We start from the raw sequence: 24,891 nt of genomic DNA, 5'->3' as shown, positions 1-24,891 counted from the left end.
CTACGGGTTTGTGGTTAGGTTCTGCCACATTCTGATCAACATGTTTTTTTTGGCTTGATACGTACTTATTCTTTATGGACCTTATTTTCCTCGGGTGTAAAGATAAGGATCTCACCTACTCGGTAGGATATGTGAACTTTTGATACTGTAAGATATGTGAAAGCACTCAGCGCTGCATGGAGTAAGTGACTGTGATGAATGTCAGCTCAAGGAGAAAAGAGCCTGCTGTTCTGCAGGATGGAACAGTCTGTAGGTTGCTGTTTATTTCGAGCCACGTGCATTTTGAAGTGCTATAAGGGACTTATAACATATACCATATAACATATGGGACTTACAACCTACAAGTGTTTTGTAGATGTGCACAAAAATACAAAATTAAAGCACAAGGTAAGCTTCAGTTTTAGATCAACCATGACTCTTATGCATTTGGCCACATAGGTTTTTTTTTTTCTATTGCCATAGATCTCCTACTACTCCTCGTGAGGGGACGTTTTCAAAGAATCTCAGAATGGTGCTCTTTATTGAATTACTTTGTTACTTTTAGGTAACCAGATGAGCCTCAGCTCAGTTATATTTATCAATTTTATGTAAGCATGTTGTTTATATTCACCGATTAAAATGAAATAATCACTTTTCTCCCTGTGTCATTGGGGAGACGCTTACCCAGGTAGAGTTGTATGGTAAAGATTGTGGCCTTTGTATTGTATGTCCAGGTTCTTAAAAGCTAAATTGCATTTCCTTGGTAGAAACATTGTTGATGCACAGAATTCTCGTCCCATTGAAGATTTATTCAGGATAAATATGTCTGAGAAGAAACGGTGCAAAAGAGTACTTGAACAGGTAATTTTCTCAAGATTGCTCTATAAATAGAACACTGGGTTCTTCTGAACGTTGATGAAAAAGTACAGTCTTATTCCCATGTTTCTGTGACAAATGACCTGACTGCTCTCGTGCGATGGGTCAAGAATGACAGCCCTACAGTCCGTGGAGGATGAGAGCTGGGTGAAGGGGGTACTGGCGGATGAGGAAATGGCTTGAGAGTGGCCTATTCAGCTCCTTAGCTTAAGCCTCAGTCGGTATTTATTCTCCATCCCCTAGTAGCTTTGCCATGCCTCCAAGCTTTTGCCTTTAATCTTCTGTAATTGTGAATGTGATGTTTTAAATTTGTATTGTTATCAGAATTTTTTTTTAACTTTAAAGAAAAAATTTTTTTAATGTTTATTTTTGAGAAAGAGAGGGACAGAGCACGAGTTGGGGAGGGGTGGGAGGGCAGAGAGAGAGAGGGAGACACAGAATCTGAACAGGCTCCAGACTCGGAGCCGTCAGCACAGAGCCCGATGCAGGCCTTGAACCCACAAACCACGGGGTCTTGACCTGAGCCAATGTCAGAAGATTAACCGACTGAGCCACCCAGGCGCCCCTCATTGTCATCTGTCTTACGTTAATCAGATCTAAGAGATAGATAATGAAGCAGAATTCCAGTTTACTACTTTAAAATCTCAAGAATGGAAGAAGTAGTACTTACTGAAACCTACTTGATTTGTTACTTAAGGTATTTGTTTCTTAAGATTGTGATGGCTGGAAACTGAATTAATGACTAAAAACCCGCTTGAGGAAGATGCAGACTCCTCTCCTGGGGCCTGACTGCCGAGGCACATTAAATCTTGCAGCCTCTGCTAAGCTCAGAGCCAGCAGAAAACTTCGCCTTACCCATGAGCTATTGGAGCAGAAGCAAGATCTGAGCCCACAGTTCTAACGTTAATAACTTGTTCATTGGTTCTCTTGACGAAATTCTTTAAGGCACGCTGCATTTACTGCTGTTGTTTTCTTCCATATAAAGCATTCTGATCAGGTCACTTTTCCTTCTCAGAAGTAACATGGGCCTGAGTATTCTGTGGAATAGGCTGTATAGTCAATGTAAGTTAGTACAACTTCTCTGGAAGGTAAACTAGGAGAGCCTTAAAGTGTTCATGCCTTTTGACCCCAAAACTCTATTACTAGGAATTTATTCCAAGGAAATAAATATATACCAATTTGTATATAAGGGTATTTACCCTGGTACTATTTATAAAAAGCAAAAATTGAGATAATTTTTAGGGTGGGATTATATAGCCAATTATATGTGTTGTGAGTGAATTTATAAAACCAATATACTTCTGCAACAGAATATGTGACATCGTGCGTAGCTGTAAAATACAGCCATATATAACTTCATACCCCTGTAACGTAATATGGGTCTATTGGGATATATGTCGCCTAATGTAGTGTTTTTCATTCATTTAATATTTATTGAGTATGAATTCAAGACTGGTTAGTGTACCATTGTAGAAGCTGAGAATGCAGTAATAAACATCCCTCATTGTGTCTCATGACTATGGAACACTATGATGAATGCAGTTTGCCCAGATATCTCTTGCTTTTTCAACAGTACTTCTCTTTGGATACCCAGTGTCCCTCCCATGTTACTTGCTTGTGTTTTCTCCACCAAGTTACACGTGTCTTCAGAGCAGACCCATGTCCGTGTCATCTGTTGCTCTCTTTGCCTCACCTGTAACATAAGCTTGGCATTTGTAGAGTTGGACGATGTTCTTTCTTGGTCATTGGAGAAATGGGACACGTTAAATAGTAAATGAACTTTTTTGCGCACAATTTGCAAAACTCCTGTGGAGATATCTTTGTGTAGGAGTCTGTTCGTTGTGACCAATAGAAAGCTAATTAAACACATGTTCCCGCTTGAGTAATTCCATTGAAATAAAATGATTTTACTGAAGAATTTTGGTCATGTTCACTACTGTAAGTGCTGATGAATGTATGAACAGATTAATGTGATGCTGTTCCTCAGTTCATGTTTTTTAACGGGTCTTCCTAATACCCAGAATATTTAGCCTATGAGTTTGTTTTTTGTTTTTTGTTTTTTAACTACCCTCTTTTTTTGTTACAGGCTTTCAAGGGGGGCTGCAAAGCTCCTCATGCCATGATATCTTCTTGTGGAACAATCCCAGGAAATCCATATCCCAAAGGAAAACCTAGTCGCATAAATGGAATTTTCCCAGTAAGTATATGTTTGTGACTATGGAAACTTCTTGTGGCTAAGTATGAAATTTAGCACGGTTAAGATATTTAAAGAAAATACCAGTTGATGATGCTTCTACCAAGGAAAGGAAATTTATTACGTTGGCAGCTTAATTCATGGATTGCTTACTGATTGAAAGTTCAGACTACTTTAAAGTACGCGTGTCAAATGTATAGAAAACAAGCCAAACAGAAAAGAGGATGAGTTTGTTTTGTTAGAAGCACTTATTTGCACTTAATAAAGGACCATTTCTCATATTCTCAGTGTTCCTCGGTTTCACAATTAAGTGTGTTTGGAAAATTATGTGCAGTGTTTCCTTCCTGGAGAGTCACACTGCATGCTAAAGGCTCTGAGAAGTCCTGTAGGGAAAAAATTTGTTTTGATACCAACCGGTGTTCCTCAAATGTCTTTATAAGATAATCTTTTCAAAGAATGGTATATTTTTATTGTGCTGTAACAAATAACCCTAAAACCCAGTGGATTAAAACAGTGGATTATGGGGCGCCTGGGTGGCGCAGTCGGTTAGGCGGCCGACTTCAGCCAGGTCACGATCTCGCGGTCCGTGAGTTCGAGCCCCGCGTCAGGCTCTGGGCCGATGGCTCGGAGCCTGGAGCCTGTTTCCGATTCTGTGTCTCCCTCTCTCTCTGCCCCTCCCCCGTTCATGCTCTGTCTCTCTCTGTCCCAAAAATAAATAAACGTTGAAAAAAAAAAAAATTAAAAAAAAAAAATAAAACAGTGGATTAAACAGTGGATTAAAACAGCCTCTCTCAGTGGGGAGAGGCTTAGATTGGTTCTGGCTCAGAGTTTCTCATGAGGATATAGTCATCAGAAGACTCCATTAGAGCTTGAAACTCTGCTCCCAAGGGGATTCGTGTACATGCCTGGCAAGTTAGTGTTGGTCGGTGGTGGGGGTCTTTGTTTCTTACCATACCATAAGGACTTTCCTGTAGTGCTGCTTGAATACCTCATGACCTGGTAGCTGACTTCCATCAGAGCAAATAATCCAGGAGAAAGCAAGTGGAAGCTGTGTTATCTCTTAAGACATAGTCTTGGAAGTCAAATTGCCATCATTGCTGGAATACCCTATTTGTTACACAGGTCAGCTCTGTTCATTCTGGAAGGGAACTTCACAAGGGCATACAGGATGTGGGGACCTCTGGGAGCCATCTTGGAAGTTGGCTTCCTTACTAGTATGTACCATTTAGGGACACACCCTTAGGAGGATGCATCGTAATAGTCTGTCCGCTCATTCTGATCTGTTGATAATAGCAGTCTTTTTTTTTTTTTTTTTCAACGTTTATTTATTTTTGGGACAGAGAGAGACAGAGCATGAACGGGGGAGGGGCAGAGAGAGAGAGGGAGACACAGAATCGGAAACAGGCTCCAGGCTCTGAGCCATCAGCCCAGAGCCTGACGCGGGGCTCGAACTCACGGACCGCGAGATCGTGACCTGGCTGAAGTCGGACGCTTAACCGACTGCGCCACCCAGGCGCCCCAATAATAGCAGTCTTGAATGAGGTCTCACTTATTCTTGCGTAATATAAACTATCACACTTAATGCTTACTGAGAACGTCATTTTTTATCATCTATTTTTGATTGTAATATAGGTTCTCTTTTTGATCCTTTGACCGTTACACATACCTAGGCATGGAAGTCTTGTTTCTGGTTGCTCCAGTTGTGGAGGGGAGAAATTAAAACCTACTTCATTCTGCTCTCCTGTCATCCGCATGTGTATTGCGTGCTTCTGGGTGCCTGTACATGTTGTGAGGGTTCTTTTTTTTTTTTTTTTTTTTTAATTTTTTTTTCAACGTTTATTTATTTTCGGGACAGAGAGAGACAGAGCATGAACGGGGGAGGGGCAGAGAGAGAGGGAGACACAGAATCAGAAACAGGCTCCAGGCTCCGAGCCATCAGCCCAGAGCCTGACGCGGGGCTCGGACTCCCGGACCGCGAGATCGTGACCTGGCTGAAGTCGGACGCTTAACCGACTGCGCCACCCAGGCGCCCCTGTTGTGAGGGTTCTATGGCAGAGGAAGGCTGAGGACCTTAACAGGGTCTTAAAGCCAAGTCAGGATTGGATCTGGACTCCAGGTCCTTAACCCCCTACCGTGTTCAATCCTTTTCTTCAGTGTAATACTGTGAGGGATTTGTTTTGGTTTTGCTTTGAGGTGATTTTTTCTTTTTAAGTCTCAATTCTTTTCTATTTATTTATTTGCTTACTTACATACATACATACATATCTATTTACATATTTACGTATTTATTTAAATAGGGAACTCCCTTGAAAAAAGATGGTGAAGAATGTACTAATGAAGGCAAAGGAATAGCCGCACGGATTCTTGGACCATCCAAACCGGTATGTGTAGAGAAGAAATGATGAAACAGGTCTTAACTCTTACATGTAGTTTTCTGTCTGTCCACAGCAGACGGCATAAATTCTGTTTTTGTGTTGTAAAGTTTAGAGTGTACCAGAAACTCCAGGAAAGTGAAGGGTCTAGGGAAATAAAAAAGCATAATTAGTTAACAGTGTTAAGGGCCATTCTGAGGTTCCGTGTTTTATTTCAAAGCGAGACCAGTCAAATTTGTCTTGTTTTGTTTTGTTTCGCCGTCCCTATTCAGCTGTTCCCTTGCAGGAGTGGAGTCGGAGACCTTTAAGGTTGTGGCCAAATGAGTGTTGCTGGTGAAGTAAAAGCGGAGCCAGGAGGCTGAGGGTATTTTTAAGGGAGTGATTTTAATAATTGGTTAGGATATAAACTAAACCCACAGATGACCCTGCAGGTTGAAGGATTGTTCGAGTTGAAGTGGCTGAGGCCTTCACACAGCTGTCTTGCGGTCCCTGCTTGTTTACATGACAGGAATTCCAGTGGCAGTTGTTTATAGCAAAACAGTCACAGATCATAGTCCTTGCACAAGACTAGTGCATCTTACTGGGCTGCCGTGTATGAGAGCTAGAAAAAATCTAGGTCTTTTACTACCAGTGGATGCCCTCTGCTTCAAGAGCATGAGTGCGAGATTCCCCGAAGTGGGGTCCCTCTCTCGCTCGCTGTAGTGAAAAATACAACGTTTGGCGTAGCTTCAGATACCTCTGGCTTTCTAGAGACCAGCTGAACTATAAAATAAAAAAGTTGAGGATTTCAAAAGGCAAGAAGACCAAAACACCGAATTCATAGTCCCCCCCCCCCCCCAATCCACGTTCTCCTGGAGTTGTCAGAGTGCTGAATGCTAACGGATATGGTGCTTTTTTTTCCCAAGGTGACAAGAGGGTAAGAATGATAACATGAATCTCTGATGAGTTTAGGAGGATGTTGGAAGTTCTTGGGTAGCCAAGGCTCCAAAACCTAGCGGAATTCTTCTGTGACAGAAGAGGAGCTAGGAATTCTCACATTAACCTCTACTGGGTCAGAGAGGAGTTTGCTATTTTGGAAAAGATCTGACCCTTCATGAGAGAGGATTTAACACGGAAATAAAAAACACCTCTACAGCAGTCTTTGGCAGCATCTGCCTTTGGAAATTATAGGAACCACATTTATTAGAGCAAAGACATTTCCCTGATTTTGTGCCGCGTATCGCTCCAGTAGCCTTTGATATGCTGGAGCATTTTTAGCCTCTTAGTACTAAATATGTCAAAAGACGAGTTGTATTTTGTTTTGCAGGGAGGCTCCCGACTTAGTTTTCTTCTAACTGCTGTACTTCCCCTTCGTCTAGCCTCCTCCAACATACAATCCACATAAGCCGGTCCCTTATCCGATACCTCCGTGCCGGCCACACGCAACTATCGCACCAAGTAAGCAGCAGTTCATACGTTTTTTACTTTTTCTTCTTTTTGCCCTTTATTCTTAAGTTGAAAGTAAATGTTGGTGTATGTACTTGGGAAAATTGGAGCACTTCTGAAATACGCTCTGATGAGTCTCATTCTGCCCACAGTGCCTTGGTCTACAGCCACGCAGCAGCCAGTTTAGTTTAGGGCATTTACTTTTTGGTAAATTAATTATAGATTCTTTTTAATCATTGTTATGAGTTTTTGCTTTGGTGAATCATCTTGAATCCCATTTCAGTAGTTGGTTTTCAAAGGTATCCTCAACTGTGTGTGCTTGACAGAAGAGGCAGATCATTTAAGTACGGCGGGATCTGCCCGCCATGCCGTTCAGTGAGCTCATGTCCGGAATGAGCCTGCAGTGGGAAATCACAGTCTCCAGTTGTCTCATGTGATCTCAGCTTTCTCCTAACAGTAGACCCAAACTGCCACGTAAAAGGCAACTCTATTACGTAACAGTTTTAAAGATTAGATAGCTGTGTTAATACGGTTTGAACTCGTGGCCACAGAATGATACTAAATTATGGTTTTTTCCTCTAATTTTATTTTAGGTGCTTATAACAATGCAGGTCTGGTACCATTAGCCAACGTCATAGCTCCGGGTGTCCCCCCTCCACCTCCATATACTCCTAATCCAGTAGGAACAGGTAAAATCGTGTTGTTACGGGATGTTAAAAGTAAGAGCTTACTTAGACACAAATGTACACTTGGAGGGAACAGTTGTTTGCCGTGGTGTGTCCTAACGGGAGAACGAGCTCACCCTGATGACGGATCTGAGTGTGATGTGCAGGTTCTACCAGAGCGGCCTTGGCCCACCTGTGCGAACATGAGCAAGCTAGAGACAGAGGAACGAGGAACAGTTGCGCGTGAGCAAGAAACTTTGAGAGGCTGTAGAAAAGTACAGTTGACTTAATGAGTATTACCATTTGGGCACATCACTCCTATGTGGGGAGGAAAAGCTGGTAAGAAGGTGCTCGGAGGGGCTTAAACCTCCCCTGGGTTTTCAGTTCACCATTTTCCTTTGAGTCTGTAGGGAACATGGGATTTAGCCTATATTTTCATTTGTGTTCTTTCACAAAAATGTAATATTTCACTTAGGTATTGTTTATTTGACTCCTCTGAGTTTTGTCTTGCTAAGGAAACCCTTCCCCATCCCAGCAGTATGAAAATGTCATCTGTATTCGCTAATTACTTTTATAGGGATTCTTTCTTAAAATATAGCTTTTAATCTACTCACGATTTATTTCTAGATATGTGTAGGGTAGGGATAGAACTTAATTTTTTTTTCTGTCCTTCTCAGAGACCCAGAGTTACTTAATACCATTTATTAACAAATTCTTTTTTAATCACTAGAGTGATTCTGTTGTTTGCAGGCAGGTACTCCGATGAGAGTTGCTCAACAGTTTTTTCCAAAATTATCATTTTATTTCTCACCCTTGTTTATGGTACCTTTAGCCTTTAGAGTTTTGTATTTTTGCATAGACAAAGAGAAGCTAGGAAAGAAAAGCTGGAACTGTTTTATCTTGTTTCAGATCTTCTTAACCCTAGGCAGTCCAGGTTATCCGGGTCTTATAAGACTCTTACGGCATCTGGAATTTATTTTCATGTAGGGGTGAAATAGAGGGTCTTCTTAATTTTTTTCCAGAGAGTAGCCCGTCATGCCAGCACCATTTATTAACTAATCTGTGTTCCCCATTGATTTGAAAGATGCAGTTGTCATAAGTTTTCATATACACATGTGGTTCTAATTCTGGATTCTTTATTTTGTTCCAGTCTAGTTATTTTATGTTATGATGATATGTTGATTTGATTAGCAGATTTATAGTGTGTTCTGATACCTGGTAAGGCTAGCTTTCTCTTACTATATTTTCTATTTTTCTTACTATATTTGGAAATTTTTTTTTCTATCTGAACATGAAGATCATTTTATGCAGTTAAAAACAGTTGAATGTATGTGTACATGTATATATATATATTTATAGTTACAGATATTAATGTTGTATAATTTTATATCATTAATTATACATATAATTAATATGTAATTATATAATATATACAGTTATATAAATTTAGAAAGATCTGACATTTTTATGATATTAAGTCTTACTATTCAATCCTGTGTCTGTCTTTATGTCAGGTGGTAGTGATTTTCCCCCAGGGCATATTTTATCTCTTTGAAGATTTTATAGTTTTCTTTATATAGGTTCTTTGCCTTAGGTTTGTCTCTAGGGGTTTTAAAGGTATTTTTTATTAAAATTATAAATGGAATATTTCATTTGTACGTGCTTATTACTAATTACTTATTCTACTTTTTTTTCTTGAAAGTCTCGAGTTTTCTAGGTATAAAAAATGTCAGCTGAGTTATACTTTAAGATAGTTCTTTCTTGCGTGGTGTTATTGGGTATTGTCCTTTTTGTTTTCATATTGTAGAAATAACGTTATTTGATTTTATGTTTATGTTTACTTTTAATTTTTATTTTAGGGTTTTATTTTGTTGTTAGGTTAGTTGGTTTGTAGATTACATATAGCTGGATTCTGATTTTTAAACCAGTGGGAATGAGGCTTAATAGGCATTTTCAGTCATCATAAAAATTGCATATTTGTTCTTAGTCCTTCCGTTTTATTTTTGTATTCATTATTAATCTTTTGTCCCAGTTTTTCATTTCCCTTACTTTTGTTTACTTGTATTGGTCACACTGCTGTTTTATTTTTAATAGCTCCTCTCGCCTTACCCCACCCAAACTTAGAACTTTTGATCACTAGTGATTACTTTGTATTGTTAATGGTTGTCAGTATACAAAAACTTAAGAAAGCTGCTCCCTGCTCCACTGACTTCACTCTCACTCTCCTTTTTCATCAATATGTGTGTTTTGTTGGAATACCATACGTGTTTCCTTCTGGGCCTCTGAACTTAACGGCCTCTTACTACTTCCTCTGTTCTCTGATCCTCGGTCCTGATGTGCTCATTGTGCTTTTCTGTGAGCAGAAAATTTCTCTAAGTACTTTTTAAAAAGGGCACATAGACAGAGTTGTAGATGAAAAACCCAATTCCAGTTAACTTTCTCTTCTTTATTAGAACCTCAGTCTCCTTCTGTAAGCTTACAAAGAAAATATTCCTTATCTTTCGAATTCAGAAGTGTCTTTGATCTTGGAGTTCAGCTATTTCATCAGGATGTCTAGGTGTGGATCTTAGCATTAATCTTTCACAGAACTCTGTAAGCCCTTTAGATATGAAAATTCAAGTCTTTAAAGCTTAGGAAAATTTTGTTTTCATTATTCCATTAGTTACTGCTTTTTCATCTGTTCTTTCTCCTTCTGGTACTTTTATTTTGCACTGTATTTGTTTTCTAAGTCTCTTACCTATTTATTTATATATCCTCTTTTTTTGTTGTATTTTTACCATTTTAAGTGTGATTTTGTTGTTGTTTCTTATTCCCAGCTAAGCAAGTTAGCTTTTATAATGTTATTTCTAATCTTCACCATTCTTTACATCTATTCATTTGTAATCAGATTTCTATATCTAAACGTTCACCTTCCCTGCTTATATTTTCTTCCATATCATGTGTGGGTGTATGTGTTCTCAGTTTGCATTACAAGTTTTTAAAGATTTTTTTCCTTTCATTGAATCTTTATTGATAGACACCATATGTTGTGGTTGTTTATTTGTACCAGGTTCCTTAGACAAGCTATGATCTTTTTTTGCTCACCACGTCAGAGCTTGCAGGTTCCTTCTGTGCCTTGTATCTGTCCCACTGTTTGTTTCTTGGGCATTTACTGTCAAGCTATGAGGTAATTTTCTTCCCGTTGAACCTTTGACTGGTGGTCTAGTTAGGTCCTTTCCCGGGGGTGTGGGGGGGGAGTGTGCTCTTGGGTCCGTGTCACAGGCTTCAAGTCTACCTCCATTAGGGTGGTTCTCGGCAGCTCCTAGCATAGGGCCTTTTGCAGAAGTGTGCGTGCAACAGGAAAGCAGGGCCCCTTTCTTTCTGTTTGCTTGGATCGTCACACGGCCTGTGAGATCGCTCCCTCAGGTGGCAGTGGATTCTGTGCTCGGCATCCGTTTCCCACCTCTAAGTCCTCCTGCACTCGCTCCTGGGTGGCAGTCTCAGGCCATCACCTTTCCGGAAAGTGTTTTTAAATATGTCTGCAAAATATCAATGGTGATTTAAAGCCCGATAAGTTAAGGAGAAGTGTGGGGGACGGAGGTTAGGGGTCAGTTGCTCATAATGCTGTCAATCTTCACTATAGTTACTACCATTGTCTCCCATTTCCTTTCTCTCTCTGTAAGCATACGTTGTTTTTCCTAACATAGAATGCATCCACATCCTGAGCTTTTCTTTTTTTGATGCCAATCTCTGGTTATTATGGTGGTGATTAACTTGAATAAAACTTGAAATCAACCTTTTTATTTATTTATTTTCATATAGAAAATGAAGACCTTTCCAGTCAGTCAAAACCTACACAGAATCAAAGTAAGTACCAAATTTGCTCCAGACATAGCTGAAGTCTGTCCCGGTTTTCTGCTCCGTTACCCACTGACAACAGTTTGAATTGAATGTATCTGGAATCTATGCTTTGGGGAAAGTTCCTACTTAACGAATTTAATCAATACTCGCTAAAAGTTGCTTGATAGTGGTACATTATATACACAAGGAAACGTACATATTAACTGGGTTTAAAATTAACCATATGCCCTGTGTCTTATGTGAAAAACTTGCAATATAATGGGAGTGCTATGTGGCATTACGTTCCACATTCACTTTACATTATGTAATATTAGAAACCTCATTTTTGTTTTGATAGAAACACATAAGGTTTTTGATAAAAACCCTGTTTCCCAAAAGCTATTTTAAGTACTCGTTTCAGATTTCATTATTTTCATAAGTATTAGGGGTAGCGTAGTTTAGTGTAGAACAAAGAGTAAGGGTTGCCAAAGCAGAAGTGGAATTGAAAAAGGAAGATGGAAAATGTCGCCAGCACGATGCCTGCAGGGGGCAGCAGAGCCACAACATTTTCTTCTTCCTCTGGATGAGGATCTTTGTGGTCAGGAAGGAGGTGCGAGCCCTCTGGTAGGAGACAAAACTTGGGCTCGGTTCTTGTGTAGCAAAGCAGCACATGAATCTAATCATCAGAGGGCATAGTTAGGAGCCTCTGTGGGAGAGTTCTCGCCCCTGAGCAGGGTGCCTAAACAGGGCTTTGTAGCTGTGGCTTCTAAAGGAGGTAGCATAATGGGCTGGAAAACACTGAGATGTCAGGACATCGTTTTCTTATCCTGGCTCTGGTGCTGCCTAGCTTTGTGACCATGTCATTTACCTTCTATGAAATGGAGGTTACGGAAACTTGAGCCTTAATGTTCAGCTTCACTAATCTATTTTTGAAGGGAGTTAAGAGGCATAAGAACCAACTTTAGGAATAGCATACCTTGATTTCCTATGTTGTGAATGTTAGCCTGATATTAAGATTTTATTTGCCTTTTGAATAATATCAAGAAACGAAAAGATAAACTAGGATAGTGGTTAAGGATGTGGGTCTGGGGTTCAAATTTTGGTTCTATCACTTAATAGCTGCATGACCCTTTTAAAATTATTATTATGATAAGATCTCAAAGAGATCTACCCTCTTAAATTTTTTAGTACACAATACAGCATTGTTAACTGTAGGCATAGTGTCATACAACAGATTTCTGGAATTTATTTATTAGCTTGCATAACTGAAACTTTATTCCCTATCTTTTTAAGTTTACTAACTTATTTTGAGAGGGAGAGGGCACGCATGTGTCCATGGGAGCGGGTGAGGGGCAGAGAGAGAGGGAGAGAGAATCCCAGACAGGCTCCATGCTGTTGTGCAGATCCTGGGCACGGGGCTTGAACTCATGAACCATGAGATCATGACCTGAGCCAAGATAAGAGGCGGACACCCAACCGACTGAGCCACCCAGGTGCCCTGAACCTTAATTCCCTTTGAAAACTACTTAATAGCTATATGATCTTCTAACAAATTGCTTTAACCACACCAAGCTGCAGATTGCCCGTCTGTAAGATGGGGTTTTTAGTACCTATCTCAGAGGGTTATGTGAGGACAAATGAAATGACAGACATAAAGTACTTGGCACAGTATCTACTGTTTTATGGTTGACACCCAAATTACGTGACAGGAAAGTAGTATTTATCATGGTATATTTTTGGAGTTTTTTCGATTTGTTGTTGTTTTGTCACATTTTAACTGTAGGCACTATGATCAACAGTGCATGACTTTTGCTCTGTTGTATAAAAAGATCTCCAGTCTTTTGGAGGCTGCTATAAAGAATGCTGTGGGACAGTTTGGTCTTATCTTATGATCAGTCATTAACTGCATGGTCCTCAGCATGTCGTTGTATAAAACAGTGAATTCTCAAATATTTCCCAACCAATGTTGACCTAAATAAATTTTTAGTACATTATTTAGTACAAAACTAGGTATATATTCCTTGAGCTTCTGCTTATAAAACAAATGCCAACAAAAGTACAAATCCATTTTTCATATGTTCTCTAAATTTAAAATAGCTAGGCTTTCTTTTCTTGAAATGAAATTACTGGTAACGACATGAATATGGTACAGGCCTCTTGGTTTGAAGTGTATGTGTTTATATATATTACTGTTTGTCAATTCTGCCATTCTTCCTTTTTTTAAAAAAAAAGTTTTCGGGGCGCCTGGGTGGCTCCGTCGGTTGAGCGTCCGACTTCGGCTCAGGTCACGATCTCGCGGTCCGTGAGTTCGAGCCCCGCGTCAGGCTCTGGGCTGATGGCTCAGAGCCTGGAGCCTGCTTCCCATTCTGTGTCTCCCTCTCTCTCTGACCCTCCCCGTTCATGCTCTGTCTCTCTCTGTCTCAAAAATAAATAAATGTTAAAAAAAAAATTTTTTTTTAAAAAAAGTTTGAGAGAGAGAGAGAGAGAGAGAGAGCGTGAATGGTGTAGGGGCGGAGAGAGAGGGAGAGAGAGAGAGAGAATCCAAAGCAGGCTCTGTGCTGTCAGCATGGAGCCCCATGTGGGTCTCGAACTCACCAAACCATGAGGTCATGACCTGAGCTGAAATCAAGAGTCGGACACTTAAGTAACTGAGCCACACAGGCGCCCGTCTTTTTGAAACTACTGTAAATTTGTTCAGCCCAATATAGCATCTTTTGGCCGTCTCTTAGTACGAATGGATTATGTGTATGCTATTTTCTTCCATTCTTTTCCTATGGTCCCTTCCCCACCATTATTCGTATAGTATATTACTTCATTGACCATGTCAACTTTTTTATGTAAGAGTCTTTATTATGCATAAACTTAGAAACTTGAATCTTAGCCCATGAAAATATCTTTCAGTTGATTATCACTGCAAAAGGAACATTCTCTGCCTATAACTGAAACAGACTTTGATATGAGCGTGGCAGCAGACGATAGTTGTCATTAGGACTTCAGCAACCTAAGTCATGCTTTCCTTTTGACACTAACAAGATCGTCAAAGGCTAACATTGTCACTAAATTGATTCAGGGAGAAAGCACAGATCATCCCCCAAAATACTTACAGTAATTATTCATAGAGTTTATCAGAATAAAAATGTGAGAGCCAACTATAGTACAGTTCTTCAGAGTAAGTCCTTGGATGGGTCTGGTAACTATAGTTGAGGTAATGGTGATATATCTAGTGTGGCAAACATTTATTAGATGCCATGCACAGCGCCAGGTGCTAAGGCTCTAAAGATGAATTAGATACGGCTTTTGCCCCTAAGGGAGCTCCTAGGACAAAGCAAATATTAGAGGTTGAGACTGCATAGAGGAGAGGAGGCAATATGAGAAAATGCTTGGGAGAAAAAGCTGTATAGGTTATAAACCGGAATATCAAGTTCAACTCACCGAGTGGCCATGATGCTGGAGAAATAGGCATGAATCCTGGAAGGCCTACAAGGAAAGTGATGTCCCAAAAGCTCCTAAGAGGGGCAATGACTTGTTATTACTCTAGGTAAGTGGTTTGAAAGAATGAAAGGTAAAGTCAGTACACCAACACTAACCACAAAATAAATTTTTAATTTTTAAAAATTGGGAAAATATGAAAAGAGAATTTGCTAATTTCTCAGGGCTTTCTCCGTGTGCATCGGGGGGCTCTTCTGAGCAGAGTCTAGGTAGAAGACAGCTAGCTCTAACGCAGGCTCCACAGTGCAGATCAGGGTCGTCGAGTCAAGCAACGTGGGTGCCAGAATAGCCCCTTACACCTGTCACTGGTTTTCTTTGTGTTTGTTAAATGTTACAGACATTTTGCTACTTCTCTTGGGTTACAGTTTGACACTTCAGCATGGTGACAGATTCTTGCCTCTTTCTTCCCTCCATAGCATTCTCTACCCCAGGAAGTCAACTCTTCTCTCCTCATGGTTCCAACCCTTCAACACCGGCTGCAACTCCAGTTCCCACCGCATCCCCAGTCAAAGCAGTGAATCATCCGTCAGCACTGGCAGCTGCTACCGTTTCTGGGATGAACATGCCGAATACTGTCCTCCCTGTGTTCCCGGGGCAGGTCTCCGCGGCCGTCCATACGCCTCAGCCAGCAACGCCAAATCCGACAGTCATCCGAACCCCTTCCTTGCCTGCGGCGCCCGTTACTTCCGTCCACAGCACAACTGCGGCTCCCGTCCCGTCCGTTTTCTCTGGCCTGGTTCCCCTGCCGGGTCCCCCTGCACCTTCCGTCCCAACCCCTCAGGCCACGTCCGCACCTCGGGCCGCTCCCGCTTCCAGCGAAACCTTCGCTTCTACGTCTGCCCCTTTCCCCGGCCTCCCCTTCGCTGCCACCTCTACCGCTGCTTCTACCAACAACCCGAATTCCGCCTCTCTGTCCTCAGTGTTTGCGGGCCTCCCCTTGCCCTTAACACCCACATCCCAAGGCGTGTCCAAACCCGCCCCTCCTGTACTTGCCGGCGGCTCTGCCCCCAGCGTGGCTTGTCCCCTCGGTGCAAACAGTCCTCTTCTGTCTGCTTTAAAAGGCTTTCTGACCTCAAATGACACCAGTTTAATCAACTCATCCGCTCTGTCCTCTGCTGTTACAAGTGGGCTGGCTTCACTGTCTTCTCTGACTCACCCGAACCCTGACTCCCCCGCTCCAGGCCCCAGCAAGTGCTACGCCCCCTCGGCCGTGCCCGCCGCGCAGAGGTCGTCCACCCCCGGGTTGGCCATGTTCCCGGGCCCGCCGGCTACCGTGGCCAACTCGGCCTCCACGCCATCTACTTTGCCCGCACATTCTCCCCTGGTGACGCCGGCGTCGTGTCCCGCCTCCGTGCCGGTCAGCGGGGGCTCGTCGGCTCCGCTCTTGCAGGGCCCCCACCCGGGTAACTCGGAGCTGCACGGCGCGTCCGCCCCCGCCGTCACCACCATCCCTGTCATGATCAAAACCGAGCCCACGAGCCCCACTCCCTCGGCCTTCAAAGGCCCGTCTCACTCGGCGAATCCCCCCCACGGCACTTTAGGTTTGGGGACGCTGGGCCGCGCGTACACGTCCGCGTCGGTGCCCATCACTCTGTCTACTTGCCTTAACCCCGCCCTGTCGGGCCTCCCCAGCTTGCCCGCCCCCCTGAACGTGTCCAACCCGCTCTCGTCCATCGCCCTCCCGCCGCACGCCTCCTCCGCGCCCATCACTCCGGTGTTCACGGCTCTTCCTCCGTTCACGTCTCTGACCAGTAATTTCCCTCTAACTGGCAACCCGTCTCTCAACCCCTCCGTGTCTCTTCCAGGGTCGTTACTAGCCACCTCGTCTGCGGCGGTCACGTCCACGCCCGTGCCCGCCGCCAGCTCCACCGCAGCCGTGCTCCCGGGGCTTGCGGCCTCGGCGCCGGCCTCGGCGGCCCCTTTCCCCCTTAACCTGTCCACCGCCGTCCCCTCCCTCTTCTCGGTCACGCAGGGACCTCTGCCGGCCTCAAACCCCTCGTACCCCGGCTTCTCCGTCTCCAACACCCCCAGCGTCGCCCCCGCGCTCCCCTCGTTCCCGGGGCTGCAGGCGCCGTCCACGGTGGCCGCCGTCGCCCCGCTGCCCGTCGCTGCCACGACCCCGTCCCCGGCTCCCGTCCTCCCGGGATTCGCCTCAGCGTTTAGCTCCAATTTCAACTCTGCTCTCGTTGCCCAGGCCGGGTATGTGGCTCGTGCGTGGGGAGGCTGCGGTCGTTCTTGGCCCACCTTGTGGTTTAGAGTCTTCCGAGCAAAATCTCATTGTTCGCTGGTGCCGCAGTCTGGTTTTTCGGGGCCGGAGCTTCAGTACCCAGGACGCGGGGAGCTCTGCAGCCACGTTGAGAGCAGCGTGTGCAATATTAACGCCCGCGCAGGCAGTTGTAGTGTTTGTCGTGTGTCGTCATTATAAACCAGCGGGAAGTATTCTATGCAAAACACAGACTTCCTGAATTCAGAATAACATACTGTGTACGAGAAAGTACATTTGCTATCAGTGAGTGGCTGACTTTTAGGGTTCCTTCCAACAGAGAAATGTAAAGTTTGTTTTACGTCTTAAGGTGGCATTTGACAGATATAGAAGCAATAGCTTTTGTCTTCGCCGCATTTTGACCTATTCTTCTGTCTATTGTTTTAGCCTGTCATCTGGCCTTCAAGCTGCAGGCAGTTCTGTTTTCCCAGGCCTGCTGTCCCTCCCAGGTATCCCCGGGTTCTCCCAGAATCCTTCCCAGTCATCCTTGCAGGAATTACAGCATAATGCAGCTGCACAGTCTGCCTTGTTACAGCAGGTAAGCAGGCAGGGTCCACCGGGAGTTCAATGGCAAGACCCGGAGGTGGCTTCTGTAGTGGTGACCTGGCTGTGCAATAATGGTAGCCCAACGTTGGCCACAAAATGGCTCGTAGCAGAATCTTTGCAGACTTATGATTAATCTCCCCCAATGTGCAGATTATCCTCGTCCTCCTTCAGGAGAGTAACAAAGGTGCTGGGGTCTATTCGTCTGTATGAATTCTTTTCCCGCTTTGAGACTTTCAGATCTTAGTTTACAAATGGAATCTTCATATGTGTCCGTTAAATTTGAGCTGGTCTTTTATAATTTAAGCTGAAATAGGGACCATTAAAGCATATTTTCTCTAGAAAACTTACTTTTTGGAAAGAATATGAAGTCTTTCTGTGGTATCTCTCATTGCCTCCAGCATCTGAAGTATTTTGAACGTTTATTAAAAATTTCGGGAGAATAAGCAGACTTAATCTTGCCCCAGTGTTTGTTTTGTTTTGTTTTGTTTTGTTGTTTTTTTGTTCTTTCCCATTCTAAATCTCTGTGGTGGGGTGTAAGCAAAAGCAAGTACAGACTTGAATGAATTTGGCACTTGCTAACCTGCACCTTCTTTCTATCAGGTCCATTCAGCTTCGGCTCTGGAAAGCTATTCAGCTCAGCCAGACGGATTTCCTAGTTACCCTTCGACACCAGGAACACCATTCTCTTTACAACCAGGCTTGTCCCAAAGTGGGTGGCAGTGAATATATTTTCATTTGTATTCTCCTCCGGAGCGACATCGGATATGCCTAAGGACTGCAGTGAACAATCTGACTAATGCGAGGTTGGCTGACATTCTCAGACAATGAGAATGAGGATAATCTTGGGGAAATTGGGATAAGAGTTTAAAACAATGACGATTACATTTTTTAATGGTTTTAAGTATGAACACTCCCCTATGTAAATATGCTGATGACGAACTGTACGGAGAATAGTATTAAAAAGGTGTTCGGGGACTTTTCATCTCCCACCCTATGAAATTTTGAGTCATGTATGTGATCTGTGTGGGAAGAATACTAAAGAGGAGGTTGAACTCTTTATAGCCGAATACAGCCTTAAATCTGCTTGTATAGCATCCACTGACAGAAGTAATAGTTGTGCCTCAGACTCATGGGTTGCATTTGGCCCTGGGGGCATTACTGCCCTTGGAATGCATGAGTGGTTCCCGTTAGCATCGTTGGAACGCAGTACTCCGTATGTAGCCACAGAAGGGAACTTGAAACCCACTGTTATTTCTAACTTCTGACATTTATGCGCAAACATTTACTGCTGAATTTAACTTAATATATTTCAGGTAAGTGAAAATGGTGCTTAATATAGTCTTTAGAATGACTTTCAGGTGTTTTCGACTAAAAATGTATCCAGAACTACTTTCTTACAGAAACGCAAGTAAGGCTTGTGATGATTGGCCTTCGACACTTATTTCTTAATCTCAGCAGTATCCGAGCGAGTGAGGGACATTTGACTGACCGTAGGGCCGCCTCTATTACTCATTGTACTCCGGAAGCTCTTGGTGAATGTTTACAATCACGGGACATAGTATTTCTATTTGTACTTCAAGTCCAACGCTTCTCCAAAAGTCTGATGTGACAACCAATAGAGAAGACTTGCTCTGTTAGTAAACATGAAGTGTGTGCTCTAAGGGTCTGTGGTAGCATCGAATGTGAGTGAATGTCATTCATTAACGGGAAGAACTGCCACATTCGGGGGGGCGGGGGTGGGGAGTAGTAGGGAGAATGATTTTCAATCTTAAAAGTGTAAACTATAGAATCTACTGTAGTACATTTCAGCATCTAGAAGTTTTACTTTTATAAAGATGGTGTCTGGAAGATGTTGCTAATGTATTTTCCTTCAACACGGGGAACAAACTTTTTAAGTATATTAATAAATATTCCTGTATGGTTAGTTTTTAACAATTTTTTAAAATAAACTTTATGGATATGACAAATATTTTATAAGTGTTTTATTAAGTGCTTTGACAGGCTTTTTAATTGTTCATATACGCTAATACATAGAGCATAATTTTATCCAAATTCAGTTGAAACTCCGCATAGACTACTGATTGCTCAGTCCTTTAAATGGTATCTTACGTGAAAGTTCTATTATAACCAACACTAGAAACAAGCTATTGATGCCTTAAATTATCTGCAAACAAAGAATGTAACTGCATAGTTACTCCGATGCCAGTTGCTGGAAGTTGTCATTTGTTCTAAGTTTACACTTATAAAAATTTTTAAAGATTATATTTTTTTTATATGTTGACCACCCAAAAAAATTTACTGAATGAGTAATCGCTCTATAGTGCTTCCTGCTGCCAGGTTAGTTTACCATCCAATGAGCCCCTATTCTCACAGCAAAGGAGCTATGTCCTGTTCATCTTTCAGATGCATTCCTGGCCTCTTGTGCATATCAGGCACTTCAAGGTTTATATAAAAATGGAGAGAACATTTTTGGAGCACTTGTAATAATGACTGGGGTCTGGTTTTATGTATCTCATAACCCTCTGAAGGAAGTACTAGCAACTTAATTAACCAGATAAATAAGACAAGATGTAAGTCCAACAGCGAGTAAATGGTAAATTTGAACCACGCATTTAATACCAATATGAGGGTACTTGTACTACCAAGTGCTTTGAAAATACATAGGAGAGGGGCGCCGGGGTGGCTCAGTGGGTTAGGCATTGACTCTTGATTTCGGCTCAGACCAAGATCTCACAGTTCGTGAGTTTGAGCCCCGTGTCAGGCTCTGCGCCTGCTTGAGATTTTCTCTCTCTTCTCTGCCCTTCCCCCACTCGTGCTCCTTCTCTGTCTCTCTCTCTCTCTCTCTCTCTCTCTCTCTCAAAATAAATAAAATTTCAAAAAACTATTTAGGAGAGAAGGTGAGTACCTTTCTGCCTGAGGGAGTCCAGAAAGCCTTCTTAGTGACCTAAAAAGTCTTAGGATGAGTAAGAAATAACATCCCTCATGGAGGCCCAGTGTGACAGATTAGGACAACAATATCATCCTGTAACTGGACGGAGTTTGAATGAAGTTTGTAGTTTGGGAGACTCGAAAAAGCAAGGGGCCTGATTGTAAACCATGCTAAGGGTTTGGGCCTTTGTTAGGGGTCAGCAGTTTGAAATAGAAAGCACTTAGCAAAAAATCACTTAGGCTGCAGCACGGAGGTTGGATTAGAGGTAGAATACTGGATGGTTTTTACAGAAATCTAAAAAGGAAGATGATGAAGATCTGCATTATGGAAAGGGATTAATGTGCCCTTGAACGTAGGGAAATGTACCTCTTCATTCTCTTTCCATAAAGCCCTACAGTCTCTGTGGGATTTGCAAACACTGTTAATTCATATAATCGGTTAACCTTAATTTTAAGCCTTACCACTTGACTTGGTGAATCTAGTCAAGACTTTCTTCCCTCCAAGCCTCATCCTAGATGAGAACGGGCACTGTTGTTTGTGGTGTCCACAGATTGTTAGTGTGGCTACATTGAAGCACAGGTTACACTCTCATCACAAGTGTATTGCAGGGGTGACGGTGAGACCTGTACCATTTCTTGTAGGCTCATGAGTTCAAAGTGGATGGAACAAGACTTTTCAATATTAGAAACAATTAAGGAATAATATCTTTTACATCACTTGAAAAAATAAAAATCAATGAACTTTCTAGAATTTAACTTCTAGGGCCCTACAGCCAATTGCTTGAAGAAATTGGATTCCAAAGATTACTGGTGGGGACTTTGTGACATATGTCCATATTCAAGTGGAGATCAAAGAAGTCCAACTGAAAGAATTATGGACTGACTGACCATGACAACTGTGGGTTGAGCCAAAGTTGTTTTTAAAAAGGGCTACCTTGGGGCGCCTGGGTGGCACAGTTGGTTAAGCATCTGACTCTTGGTTTTCGCTCAGGTCTTATCTCAGGATCATGAGATTGAGCCCTGGGTCAGGGTCTGCGGTGAGTGTGGAGCCTGCCTGGGGTCCTCTTCCTCTTTCTCGGCATCCCCTCTGCTCATACTCACTCCCTGTCCCTCTCTCTAAAAAAATAATAAATAAAATAATAAAAAGGGCTACCTTGAAGATTATGACAGACCTCGGAGGAACTAAGGCGATTGGTAGTAGGAGGAATCACATGTGAAATTCCTTAAAGTAAAATTTATTGACTTAAAAAGACTTCAAATCAAATTTAATGAGCCTTTGTTGTTCCTAAAGATGACACAAGACTAGTAAACAAATGTCCCATTTGGGTCAGTTAAGAGATAAAATATTGGGCAACACTGGCAAGTCAGTTGCGAAAGGAGATCAAAATTAAAGTATCCCCACGTCCTTGTATTCAGGAGGGGCATTTTGACACTAAGTAAATATTTAAATTTCTAATTTAATTTATATCTGGTAAAAGTTTTATAGTACGAGTTAAAAGCCATTGGTGTTTTTATTTTTATTTTTTTAACATTTATTTTTGAGACAGAGAGAGACAGAGCATGAACGGGGGAGGGGCAGAGAGAGGGAGACACAGAATCCGCAGCAGGCTCCAGTCTCTGAGCCGTCAGCCCAGAGCCCTATGCGGGGCTCGAACTCACGGACCGCGAGATCGTGACCTGAGTCAAAGTCGGACGCTTAACCGACTGAGCCACCCAAGCGCCCCGCCATTGGTGTTTTTAACTCCTAATTGGTACAGAGGGAAAGTGGAGGAAGATAAAACACCAAGAACAAGGCACAGAAAAGTGGAAGAAACCAGCACATGGTGAGATGTCATACTGTATGTTGGTTTCACAACACTTGGAAATGGAAAGGAGGCGGGAGGCTCAGAACGCTTTTTAGCCTCATTCTACTGCATAGACTCTTCCAAGAGAATATGAGGAAACGTGCCTCAACTCACTCTTACACACCAATTTAATACTAAAACTCAGACAAGCGTAGTATGAGAAAGAAAAAATGCAAGTCAGGGGCGCCTGGGTGGCTCAGTCAGTTGAGCGTCCGACTTCGGCTCAGGTCATGGTCTGGCGGTCTGCGAGTTCGAGCCCTGCGTCGGGCTCTCTGCTGACAGCTCGGAGCTTGAAGCCTGCTTCGGATTCTCTGTCTCCCTCTCTCTCTGCCCCTCCCCTGCTCATGCTCTGTCTCTCTCTCTCTGTCATAAGTAAACATTAAAAAAAATTTTTTTAAGAAAAAAATGCAAGTCAACTTTACTCAAGAAAATAGTGAAATATAAAATATTAGCACAAATTTATTCCTAAGAAATGATACACCATAATCAAGTTGGATTTGCGCCAGGGGTAAGGGATAGATTTATTAGCAGTAAAGCAAAGATAAAATTAAATGTTCAGTCATCACTAACAAATGGAGAGAAACCATTTTCTCAGTCTATAAAAAATGGTTAATGAAACTCAATCACAATAATGGTTAAAAAACATACACTTAGCAAACCAGGAAAAGAAGGAAGCTTTATCAGGTAAGGAAATCTATAAAAATAGAGCACACATTATTCATAACTGGAATTTTATAAAAATCCCTTTAAAATCAGAGACTGGTCAAGTAAAACGCAATTCAGCATTGTACTACACACTCTAATGTGCTAAGGTACAAAAAAGAAATAAAACATAATTGGAAAAGAAGATATAAAGCTTAGTGAGATTTAAAAATATATATTCAAAAGTCAGTTGCATTTTCAAATATGAGGGACAGCAAAAAATGCCAAACAAAGGGAAACGCCAGGCAATGGAATAGTACTCAGCACTGAAAAAAAGAGGAGGTATCAGGCTATTAAAAGACACAGTGGAACTTTTAATGTATAATACTAAGTGAAAAGCCAATCTGAAAAAGCTTCCCTATGATTCTACCTAAGTGACATTCTGGAAAAGGAAAAGAAAACCATGGACAGAGTGGAAAGGCCCGTGGTTGCTAGAGTTTGCGGGGGGGGGGGGGGGCAGGGAAGGATACAGAGGTGGAGGGAAGAGGATTTTTCAGGGCAGTGAAAGTAGTCTGTATGATACTATAGCGATGGATGACATCCTCCTGATAGTATACATTTTTGTAAACTCGTAGAATGTACATCAAGAGTGAATCCTGATGCAAACTCTAATGAGTACGGAGAATTTTTTTTTAACTATATGACAATCATTAAAGAGAAACTATTTAAATGGAGGATCCACAATCATCATGGTTACAAATAATACATACTCTTCTCAAGACCATGAAGAACCTGCTCTACCAAACACCAAGACTTATTGGGCCTTAGAAACTAAGACAATGAAGAATTCATTGGAGATAATCAAAATGATAGTGGAATATAATAAGGAAACCATGAAAACCCACTCATAGGGAACTAATTTATAACAACTGGCACGGAAGATCAGTTAGATATTTGACTATTTGTTTATCAGGTGCTGTGATAACTGGTTATTTCTGTGAAAGAAAATTAAAATGGATCCCTACACTGTGCCATGCCCAAAAAGCAACTCTAGGTAGATTAAAGACTTAAAGTCAAAAAGAACAAATAACTCTTAAAGCTTTCAAAGAAAATATAGGAGGAGCACCTGGGTGGCTCAGTCGGTTGAGCGTCCGACTTTGGCTCAGGTCGTGATCTCACGGTCCGTGGGTTCGAGCCCCACGTTGGGCTATGTGCTGACAGCTCAGAGCCTGGAGCCTGCTTTGGATTCTGTGTGTGTGTGTCTCTCTCTCTGTTCTCCCCTGCTCACGCTCTGTCTCTCTCTCAAATAAATAAACATTAAAAATGTAAAAAATAAATAAAACATAAGAGCATATCCTTAAGACCATAGAAAGGGAAGGATTTTTAAATAAGGTGTACCAAGCACTAAATATATTGAAGCTTCCTATATTTGATATCATAGGCATCATTAAAAAGGTGAAAAGATAAGCCACAATGGGGAGAATTATATTTACCACTCATGTAACTATCAAGAATCAATATATATGTTGATATATATTGATATCTATCTATGTATATAGAAAGGGGATGAAGCTTAGGTAGAATACTCAAATAGCTTTAGTGGTGTTGGTTATGTTCTAGTTCTGAGGTTGGGTAGTATATTTATTGCCCCTTTTATTCAATAAATACACGCACACATTATATACATACACACATTGTATATATTATTCCACATGCATCATCAAAATTCCTATAACAAAAATCTATTTAATAGAATGCTTTCTAATGGGTAGAATATTTCATTGGTGGGGGGAGTGTATTTGGGTAGAGATATTTCATCAGCTGATAGTTGAAAATACTTATTATTCTG

General features: G+C 41.9%; 1 protein-coding gene and 1 non-coding gene across 2 annotated transcripts in view; both read left to right on the top strand.

The window, feature by feature from the left end:
* PROSER1 (proline and serine rich 1) overlaps window positions 1-19,595 on the top strand; it is a 28,813-nt gene extending 9,218 nt beyond the window's left edge. The window contains exons 5-13 of the mRNA XM_047079042.1: window positions 747-840; window positions 2,942-3,052; window positions 5,347-5,430; window positions 6,780-6,858; window positions 7,440-7,535; window positions 11,313-11,357; window positions 15,236-17,018; window positions 17,470-17,620; window positions 18,229-19,595. Coding sequence (XP_046934998.1) covers window positions 747-840; window positions 2,942-3,052; window positions 5,347-5,430; window positions 6,780-6,858; window positions 7,440-7,535; window positions 11,313-11,357; window positions 15,236-17,018; window positions 17,470-17,620; window positions 18,229-18,351 — 2,566 coding nt within the window. The 3' untranslated portion in view covers window positions 18,352-19,595. The remainder of the gene's footprint in view (window positions 1-746; window positions 841-2,941; window positions 3,053-5,346; window positions 5,431-6,779; window positions 6,859-7,439; window positions 7,536-11,312; window positions 11,358-15,235; window positions 17,019-17,469; window positions 17,621-18,228) is intronic.
* A 1,464-nt stretch (window positions 19,596-21,059) lies between these two features.
* LOC124523620 (small nucleolar RNA SNORA1) lies at window positions 21,060-21,191 on the top strand. The gene has a single exon (XR_006965051.1). It is a non-coding gene; the product is annotated as a small nucleolar RNA SNORA1 (small nucleolar RNA).
* The last annotated feature ends 3,700 nt before the right edge of the window (window positions 21,192-24,891 follow it).

Source organism: Lynx rufus, unplaced genomic scaffold (assembly GCF_022079265.1).
Source record: "Lynx rufus isolate CCGP_SWC_20201006 ecotype Redwood Valley unplaced genomic scaffold, mLynRuf1.p SCAF_1, whole genome shotgun sequence".
NCBI classification, from domain to species: Eukaryota; Metazoa; Chordata; class Mammalia; order Carnivora; family Felidae; genus Lynx; species Lynx rufus.
Note: the sequence above shows the minus strand (reverse complement) of the source record. Positions and strands in the feature narration are given on the sequence as shown.